We start from the raw sequence: 10,488 nt of genomic DNA, 5'->3' as shown, positions 1-10,488 counted from the left end.
AAAAAAAAATCACTTTCTCATATTTTTACCATCGTTCTCAACATCTATTTGCCTCCCAAGTATACTTGGTATTAAGAATTCTTGTATCCTACTTTGTTTATATATAAAGGTGCAGACATTATTTTACGCAGAGATATTTGTCTTAAAGTATTCCTATCCTTGCCTGATATCTATTTGTAAGAGCAATTAAATTAAATGAACCACCTTCTTATCGTTTCTGGGTATATATTGTTCGGAAACAAAAAATCAATCATTTCTTTAAAACGATTACACAGTTTGAAAGAAACTAATAGATTTTGTATATGTAGTTGATCATATAATCGTGGTTACAACAACAAGAGGCGAAAAACTTCTCTTTGGTTTAATTATTTATGCTAAGTGTATGATTAATTATAAGAAAAAAGACCTGAAAAATCAAATGTAATCAAAGAGATTGCAATGCACAATTGTGGCGACATTATGAACTAACGAAAACCTGAAAGAAAAGAGGTTGGATTGAAAAACCATAACAAACTTACGGAATTTCAACTTTGAATAGATCATGTTAAAGTTTGCTAAACAGAAATAGTCAAGTTTTAAAAAATAAATAAAAAATTGGCGAAGAACCTCAACTTCATCATCATTCTCTTGCTTGTCCTCTTGACGGCTTCCACCAGTATTCACATAATAGGGTTCTCTATTGTACTTTGCATATGTGATCTTTGATTTCTTGTGCTGATAATCTTGACGAATATTTCAAAGAGAGAGGCTCAAACATGCTTCACGATCTTAGACGAGTGTGGGTCGGCCTTGCTCCTAGGTGCAAAGTCTGATTGCTTTGACTGTTGCAAATACGCATACGGGAATCCTCTAGCCTGTAAAGGGCTTGTTAAGGGAAGCGACCAACATTGCCATGGTTACCAAAATCTATTAGGTCTAAAAGGACCTTATCTACCATATGTAACTTGTATAATTTTCACTTGGTGAGAGGACACTACATTTATTTATGTGTAATTCAAGTTTCTTTTGCCTTCCAAATAATCGAGTCTCCAGGTTGCAGTTATAATCAAGAAATATATCCCGCATCACTGCTTAGTTCACGCCTCTTTATTATTTATTATTTTACATTTTACAGATTTTATTTACGATGTGGGTTTTACGTTGTTTGTTTTTAACTTCTTATTAGATTAGGGTTTTTGTTTCTAGATTCATATTGAAAGTTTCTTTGCATTGTAGAATTGATCATCTTTAGATTATTGAATAAAGATATTTTACAAAATATATATGCGAACCCCTAAGAGGAGGACACACAACACAAATCTATCATATTGTCATATCACAAATGCTTTCGTTCTCGACAAGATTTGTTCGTGAATTTAAGTCCTCGTAGAGATCATGTGTTCTCATTTTTTATTAAGCTTTCGCTCTATATCACTAAACCTTATAAAGCTTTATCAAATTTTCTAATTTAATGAATGGTACTTTTGAAAAATGACATTTTTAAAAAAATGGTACACCAAAAAAAGCATTTCTCAAAAATTCTCAATCTTCAATAATTACACATTAATATCTCAATGACATATGTTATGATATATTAACTTACATACAAAACATGTAAATTTTTTCCAAAACATGTTAGTTACGAATTAAATTTATGTTTTACAATATCAAATCTATGCAGTGAATAATTCGAGACATCATCTAGTAAAATATTATTGTGAACTTTCATTATCCAACAATAGAAAAACCTAACACGCGTATGATTGTTTATAGCTTTCATATCCGTATAAAGTCAATTGTTCCGCTACAGCTATAAAACCAAACCATTCCAGTTTGTTTTAGATTTTAGCGTTCAGAGGTGGCAAAATGTGGTTAACACTTATAGAGAATTTTTTAGCACAGAATTATTTGGAAAGTAGGCGGGAATGAAATGAGGAACACAAACACAAAACAAGTTCAGTATTAAAAAGGATGAAACGAAAGTGCACATAACAAGACTTACACTTAGGGGGAAGCCATGATTATTAGCTTTCCCCTTGGTGTTTATTTGGAAGCAAACGAAACTTGGAACATAAATACCAAGTGAAAACACAAGTTACATTTGGTACGTAAGGTTATTATAAGCCTCATGGATTTTGATAGCAATGGCAGTGTTTGTCGCTTCCCTCAACAAGCCCTTTACATGCTGGAGGACTCCCGTATGTGTATTTGCAGCACTTAAAGCAATCAGCATTTGTACCTAGGAACGGGGCTGGCCCGCACTCGTCTAAGAACGTGGAGCATGTTTGAGCCTCGCTCTTGAGGATCCCTAGATGTTAAGACATTCATGAATAGCATAAGCACAAGATAATTAGAATACAGTTGCAAAGTATAATAGAGAACTCCATTATATTAATACCGGTGGAAGCCATCAAGAGGACAAGCAAGAGAACGGTAAAGCTGGCGGAGTTGAGGTTCTTTGCCATTTTCTTTTTTTTTTTAGCTTTGCTTTTTTCTATAACTTCTTTTCTTGTGTTTTCAATACACTTTAACTGTTGTGAGACAAATCCATGTGTGTGTTAGTCTATTTATAGTGAAAATTTCTTAATGTTGTTTTCGTTGCTCAATAATATCTATCTTTCCTTTCAGAGCTCATAATGTCGTCATAGTTTGAAGACACTAATTAATTTTGTATACATAGTTGGTCATATAATCGTGGTGACAACAACAAAGAGGCGACAAACTTCTCTTTGGTTAATTATAGATTTATGCTAAAGGATAAAATTTTAAGAGAAAACAAAAAAAAAATACTTAGTACAAATATAAAATGTAAGATTTCAATGAACAATTGTGGCGACATTATGAACTTACGAAAACCTGAAAGAAAAGAGAATTCACTGAAAGATGATACAAGTTACGTTTACTATATGTAATGTGATAGAGAAATCAAAACTTGTAGAAATATAGGCCAGGATTACAACTTATCGCATTATGTCTTCTAGTGTTTGCCTGCTGTGTTTCTATCGTGTCTGTCTCTAACATCATCGCTCGTTGTTTGTTGTCGTTTTTCGTTAATATCTCAAGCATCTAACTGAACCAGTGTCATCATCTCATCTAACCCTGCCGGTCATGAACTTGCATAGAATCGCCACTCTCCATTGAATCTTTTGGCTCTAATTCAACGTTATTATTAGCCAACTCCTTCAACTTCGATCTCGTAATCCTAAAATCGTAAGCATGAGAATAATGAAAGATTTGAAAGTAAGGTTCCTCTTAACCCAAGAATTTCTTACAGAATTAGATTAATCCTTAGAAGTTTTTGTTCTCGTTCGCATAATGACCTAAAAATTTTGAATACATACCTCAAACTTAATAGAAAATTAGAAATCTATACTAAATTTTTTAAGTCTTTGAGATGTATCTTATGTATTGAACTAAATGACTATTTTGTCTTTAACTACAAATTAAAGTAAACTAAATACAATATAATTAAATTAATACATTTGAAAAAAAATATTTTTAAAAACATTGTGCAAAATATTCAGAATTTTGCTAAAATTTTTTTTCAATGATGAATTAATTAATGATATATAATATTAATCAATAACTAAAAGATTAAATTAAGATAAAATAAATAAAATATGCCCTTAATTAATAATTAATTAAACGTTAAAAATACACACAAAATAATTAAACTCATCATTGTTAGAAAATTATTTTAAAAAATCACTGTTTATATTTTAGATATTGAAAGAATTTAGATAATGATGAAATAGTTTATTATGAAAAATATTAATCAATAAAGAAAATTAAAATTAAGATAAAAAAATAAAAAGTGGTTTTATAAAACATAAACAATACAGAAAAGACAAAATCATAGTTATATTCTCTTCTTCCAGTCGCCGGCTCTCACTTTGTGCCCTTTCCGTCATCGACTACGTTTTCCACCGTGGTTAGTTTCATCTCATGGTTTTGTATTTAAAGCAGGTGATAAATCATATATGAGTTTTAATTGGAGTTGTGTTCTAATTCTGGGTTTTAATTGGGGTTGTGTTCTAAATCTGGGTTTTAATTGGATTTGTGCCCTCTCTGTCATCGACTACGTTTTCACCATAGTTTGTTTCATCTCATGTTAATTTTATGTCTTTTCTCACTTTTATCATCTCTTAAAAAATTGTGAGCTTTTAGAAAATAAATCAATAGTTCAAAAAAATTGACTATGTAACAAATCAATTAATAAATGAATAAATCGACTTTTTAATATAAGTCAACAAAGAAAAAACATAAATCAGCAGGAATAAAATATAAGTCAGACAGTTCAAAAATTCAATCATATTAATAAGTCAACTTAAAATAAAATAAGTCTACTAAGACCAAACAAATCGACGGAAAAAAATATAAGTCAACAAACAAAACAAATAAGTCAACATCATCAAAAGTCGACTTTGTAAAAAAACAATCAAACAAAAATAAAATTGACAATTTTAAAATAAATCGATGGAAAAATAAATAAGTCGACAAAAATTAAACTTAAGTCAACCATTCAAAATATCGACCTTATTAATAAATCAATGTAGAATGTAATAAGTCAACAATAAATAAATAAATCAACATAAAACAAATATAAATCGATGAACAAAAAAGATAAGTCACTTGTTAAAAAAATCGACTATGTTATAAGTCTACTAGCCATAACATAACATAAGTCAACTGTTTTTAATATAAGTTGATGACAAAGATAATGAAGTCAACAGAAGTAAAAAACCAAACGATTGTTTCAAAAAGTCGACATTATAAATAAATCAACATTGATAAATTGTAATCTTGAATTATTTATTTTTAAATAAATTTAAATCTAAATAATATCAACAAAAATATTTAAATTTTTTTATTTATTCAAAATTTTAAGATAAAAAATTGATTAATGTAATCATTATTTAAAATACAATAAATACTTTTAGTTATAATTTTAAATTATTAAATAATTTATTCCAAATTTAACAATTTTAAAAATTAATTTATTTTTAAAGTTGATTTATTTTTAAATATAAATTAAGTTTTTATTGTTTTTATTTAATTTTTTATTTAATTGTTAATTTTTTAAAATAATAAGGGTATTTCTGTCTATTTTCATTTCAAAATGTGTAGTTTTCAAATCACTATAATATTAAGTGTAGTTTTCAAATTTCTTTTCAAATTTAGTATATTCTTCAAATTGTCCCATATATTTATATAGGTTAGGATTACAACTTATATCCAGACCCTAACGTAAAAGTTAACGTCTAATAAAAAAAAAAAAAAAGTTAACGTCTAATAAACGGATAACACTTAAAACAATCTACTACCAAGCAGTGGTACTCTCTCATGGTATGACCATGGTTACGGTTATCACGGTTACCGTTTATTAAACATCGGTTACGGTTAAAAATTTTGTTTAACCTTAACCATAACCGTTTATTAAACGGTTAAACGGTTATGATTAAATACGGTTACGGTTAATACAGTTTTGGTTGAAGTGGTTACGGTTATCTACGGTTACAGTTATTTGATAATATAATACGGTTGATATTATTCGATGATATAATATAACTAATATTATTTATTTATAATTAATATGTTTTTTAGTGTACTCATATTTCTATATATCATATGATTCATATTAAATAAATAATTATTTGTATATTTTATTATGTTTTTAAAATAGTTACAGTTATCAAATTATGGTTTAACTATATGGTTAACCAACAGTTTTGATATGGTTACGGTTAATTAACGGTTATAATTATTATAATTTAATCATATATTTACGGTTAATGGGTACGGTTTTTAACCATTTTATATGGTGACGGTCTTGTTACGGTTCAGATACGATCCAAAATACGGTTACGATTTAATTTTGGTCATACCTACTCAATGAGTCTCTCACTCATAAAAAAAATAAAATATTGAAAAAATAATAAAGAGAAAAATGTGAGTCTCTCATTTTAGAGACTTTGAAAACCTTGTGCGAGACTCATTGACACATATTTGAACATAATTGGTTCTAAATTTTATTTAAAGATTAAATAAAAAATAAATTATACCAAATTTATTAAAATAATATATTTAAGAGACTAATAAAAGTTCTCTCCATTGCACATGCTATAAAAGAAACTCACGGAAAACATAAAACAAAGCCACCCGACAAATATCTAAAAATTCTAAGAACTAGGATTTAACTCGCGGTATATAGCGGGACAATATTTTTAATTTTAAAAATTTTAAATTTATATTGTATTTATTTGTTATTTTATTATTGTTTTATTAATTTTAAAAATATAAAATTTTACAGGTATTTGATATAAGTATTCAAAGTATATGATTTTTGTAGTGTTTTCAAGGTTTTAACCCGTGTGGTATATGTATAGTCTAGTAATACATTTATTTCCTGGTACACATCTAAAAGTGTTTAAAAAAAAAAAATTCTACTTAACCCCCTATATGGGATTAATGCCAACCCGTCTCACCAAAATCAAAATAAGTTTTTGCGTAAAAAAAATAATCAAAATAAGTTTTTTCTATCAAGTTTAATTATGTTAATTGTTTTACCAAATTAGTATATTTTATAATTTTTCCATGCCAATATATAGAGTTTACGATAATTAAAAAATAAACCAAATTGTATGGGGGGTTTTCAGCATATTTAATGTGATATTTTATAATTGGATTTTCCGTTTAGAAAATTTATTAATGTTAATATAATTATGGAGATTGTAAACTTTTGTTATGGAAAATCTGTTGTATATCATTTAAATTTGAGAGATTCTACCATCCATAAAAATAGTTTTGGAGATTTAATGGGTTAAAACTTTAACTGGTAGAGTTGTTTTTGGAAAAATCGGAATGTATAGATGTTGTTAAAATTTTATGGCAATAAATGTAACAAATGTTGGTCAATTTAAGAAAGTTTAGTATTTGAGTTTCTCTGTAATGTTATTTATGAAATTGTTTTAGGGATTAATATTGTAAAAAAAAAATTAAATAAGTAAAATTTAAAAGGTATAAACTAAAATGTACTTAAAAAATGTTAATATAGATAATACACCGATTAATGTCGATTAAGATAGAGTCCATGAAGAGAGAGGGTGTGGAACGATTTTAATTAGCATAGCAAAGAAGCTATCTCCTCTTGGACCGTATAAAATTAAGGTGTCATATGTGTTGAATTACCTTGTTGTTTTCACCGATTAATGTCGACTGCACGTTGAATTTTGTATTTTCCTCAAGATTAAACCAACTTATAGTACGATAATTAAGGAATCATGAAGCTCAGTTTACAGCACCAAACTCGATGCAGCCAATACAGACTTTGCAACCACACGTCTCTTTCATGATGAACTTATCGGCAAGCTAGTATGTATATATATTTTTCTTCTGAATTATCAAGAGGTTCTCGACCTAGTCTGTATCTATAAGGCTATGGATCAAAACATTTTATATAATTATTTTCCAAGAGTTAATCGAACTGGCGACCTCTAGGCAAACTATTATGTAATAAGGATAATAGGTAAAAATTACTCCATTTTTTCATACCAATCCAACCCGACAGATCTAAAACCCGACAAAATCTTATATAATATGAGAAGGTTTTTTAAAGCAGTAGACTTGCCTCCACAATTTATTCAATGGATCGAACTCTACATCACCACGACATCTTTCTCAGTTTAGGTAAACGGAGAGCTATCATGGTTGTTCCGCAGTGCTAGAGGACTCCGGCAAGGCTGTTCCCTCTCTCCGTATCTCTTTGTCATTTGTATGCAAGTGCTCTCTGCAATGTTTGATAAGGCGGCTGTGGAACAACAGATCGGATACCACCCTAAATGTCATAACTTGCACCTTACTCATTTGTGCTTTGCAGATGATTTTCTAGTCTTTACGGATGGCACAAAGAGATCCATAGAAGGAATCCTACACATTTTTGATCAGTTTGCAGCCTACTCTGGTCTCAACATAAGCCTTGAAAAATCGACTTTATATATGGCAGGGGTGGGAGAGGTAGATCGTGCAGACATCTTTACCGCTTTCCCTTTTGCTACTGGCACCTTACCAGTGCGATATCTTGGTCTGCCTTTATTAACCAAGAGAATGACGGCCCATAATTCTGAGCCCTTAGTTCAGTGGATACGGGACCGAATAGGAAGTTGGACGGCATGCCATCTTACGTTTGCAGGGCGCCTGCAGTTAATATGTTCAGTCCTCCACAGTCTGATCAACTTTTGGATGTCCGCTTACCGCCTCCCAAATGCCTGCATTAAAGAAATCGATAGCCTCTGCTCTGCTTTCCTCTGGTCAGGGCCAACTCTGAACACAAAGAAGGCTAAGGTTGCATGGAAAGATGTCTGTATTCCTCGGGAAGAGGGTGGACTAGGGTTGCGTTTGCTAAAAGAAGCTAACACTGTGAGCTGCTTGAAACTTATCTGGCGGTTATTGTCTACAAATTCACTATGGACAAAATGGTTGCGAACTTACCTGTTGCAAAAAGGGTCCTTTTGGTCAATCAAAGTCAATTCAACAGTTGGTTCTTGGATGTGGAGAAAACTGTTGAAGTATAGGCCTATTGCATCGACTTATATCAAATACGCGGTACAGAATGGTAGAACTATTTCTTTTTGGCATGATAATTGGTCGAGATTGGGATGTTTACTGGATGTAGCAGGGCCACGAGGTTGCATTGATATGGGAATATCTTTACACGCCACGGTCCATGAGGCTCTAGCTCACAGGAGACGAAGACATCGAGTAGATTATCTCAACAACATTGAGAGTGCTCTCGAGGAGATTCGATCACTTGGCATAGTGAAGGCAGAGGACACTGTTTTATGGAGAGGTAAAGGCGGTCATTTTTCGACGACTTTCACAACCAAGGAGACGTGGGAGGGTTTGAGGGAATCTCGGGGACAAAAAAGTTGGAGCAAAGGTGTTTGGTTTTCTCAAGCTACACCAAAGTACTCTTTTATGGCTTGGTTAGCAACACTGAATAAGCTATCGACGGGGGATAGAATGCAGTCCTGGGGTGGTGCTTTCAATACCTCCTACGTACTCTGTTCGAATACTCTGGAAACTAGGGATCGTCTGTTTTTCTCTTGCCCCTACTCAACTGAAATATGGACGGGTCTTATGCTAAAACTCTTAAACAGCCGTTTCTCGACAAACTGGGAGGACAACCTTCTTCTCATCACTGAGGCGACTTTCAACTCCGTTACTTTGTACCTTGTGCGCTACACCTTTCAAGCCACCATCCACACGCTATGGCGGGAACGAAATGGAAGAAGACACGGGGAAACCCCAACCCCTGCCCCTCTACTAATCAAGCAACTGGACCGGACCATCAGGGATAAACTACTCTCCGTTTGAATCTTATATAATTTTCACGGGCACAAACGGAATCAAATTTAAGTAAGATGGTGGGTAGGTATTATTTAAGTAAATTAATTTAAATTTTTAAAAAATTGTTTATATACAGTTAAAATTTTGAGCTTACTTTCTGGAAAATTACGTAAGATTATGAGATGGTTTTGATCAATATCTATAATTATTTTGTTCGATTCACACTTATTATTTCAAACGTTATGGTAATTTTGAATTACATAAAATTTAGAAGTTTTCATATTAGGAATTTCAGAATAAATTATGAACATAATCAGTTATGTTTTGATTTGAAATAATACCATCATTTTATGCATTGCCTTATACCCTCTATTTTCCTCAATTTTCTCATTTTTCTTTATATTACTTCTCATTTTTAACTTATTATTTTGAAACACTTGCGAATTTATGATCATTAATATTTGATTTTAATCCCTTCTCCTGCTTAAAGGCTCAAACATTCTATAAAGTTTAGTTTTCTAAAAACAACCTATTACCATACAAACACATCCTCTTTCAGACTATTGTGAAAACTAAAATATTTACTTTTATGAACATAATCAGTTATGTTTTGATTTGAAATAATACCATCATTTTATGCATTGCCTTATACCCACTATTTTCCTCAATTTTCATTTTTGTTTATATTACTTCTCATTTTTAACTTATTATTTTGAAACACTTGTGAATTTATGATCATTAATATTTGATTTCAATCTCTTCTCCTTCTTAAAGGCTCAAACATTCTATAAAGTTTAGTTTTCTAAAAAAAAACTATTACCATACAAACTATTGTGAAAACTAAAACATTTACTTTCTATTCTATCCTCGATTCAATCTCCAACGAACAACATAACACCGGTAACAATAGTATCGTTGTTAGGATCATCCGTTTTCGGGAAGTTCCTAACCTTAGAAGAAATATTATCTTACTAAGTCTTGAATATTTTTTCCAAAAATGTAAATTATTTTTTCTATTGTTCATCTTTTGATGATTTATGCAATCATTTTAAATTAATTATAAAAGAAAATAAATAATGTCATGTGTATTTGACTTTAAAAAATTTTTAATATATAATGATGTTGGGCGTCAGATTAGATTATTAGAGTAAGAGTTAAAAGAAA

At 30.5% G+C, this 10,488-nt stretch overlaps 2 protein-coding genes across 2 annotated transcripts; one reads left to right on the top strand and one right to left on the bottom strand.

Annotated features, from left to right (window-relative positions):
• LOC104789405 (defensin-like protein 206) lies at positions 1,943–2,455 on the bottom strand. Its single transcript, XM_010515106.2, has 2 exons — positions 2,378–2,455; positions 1,943–2,287 (listed from the first exon to the last, which is right to left on the bottom strand). Exons 1-2 carry the CDS (start codon positions 2,442–2,444, stop codon positions 2,106–2,108), a joined length of 249 nt encoding a protein of 82 aa, XP_010513408.1. The 5' UTR covers positions 2,445–2,455; the 3' UTR covers positions 1,943–2,105.
• On the top strand, positions 7,975–9,351 carry LOC104789404. Its single transcript, XM_010515105.1, has one exon. It carries the CDS (start codon positions 7,975–7,977, stop codon positions 9,349–9,351), a length of 1,377 nt encoding a protein of 458 aa, XP_010513407.1.

Source organism: Camelina sativa, chromosome 5 (genome assembly GCF_000633955.1).
Source record: "Camelina sativa cultivar DH55 chromosome 5, Cs, whole genome shotgun sequence".
Classification (NCBI taxonomy): Eukaryota; Viridiplantae; Streptophyta; class Magnoliopsida; order Brassicales; family Brassicaceae; genus Camelina; species Camelina sativa.
Note: the sequence above shows the minus strand (reverse complement) of the source record. Positions and strands in the feature narration are given on the sequence as shown.

Excerpts from the sequence above, each read along its gene's own strand:
- LOC104789404 (XM_010515105.1), top strand. The coding sequence starts at position 7,975 with ATGGCAGGGGTGGGAGAGGTAGATCGTGCAGACATCTTTACCGCTTTC.
- LOC104789405 (XM_010515106.2), bottom strand. The coding sequence starts at position 2,444 with ATGGCAAAGAACCTCAACTCCGCCAGCTTTACCGTTCTCTTGCTTGTC. Across the intron at positions 2,288-2,377 it reads CCTCTTGATGGCTTCCACCG|GGATCCTCAAGAGCGAGGCT; the intron begins GTATTAATATAA and ends CTTAACATCTAG.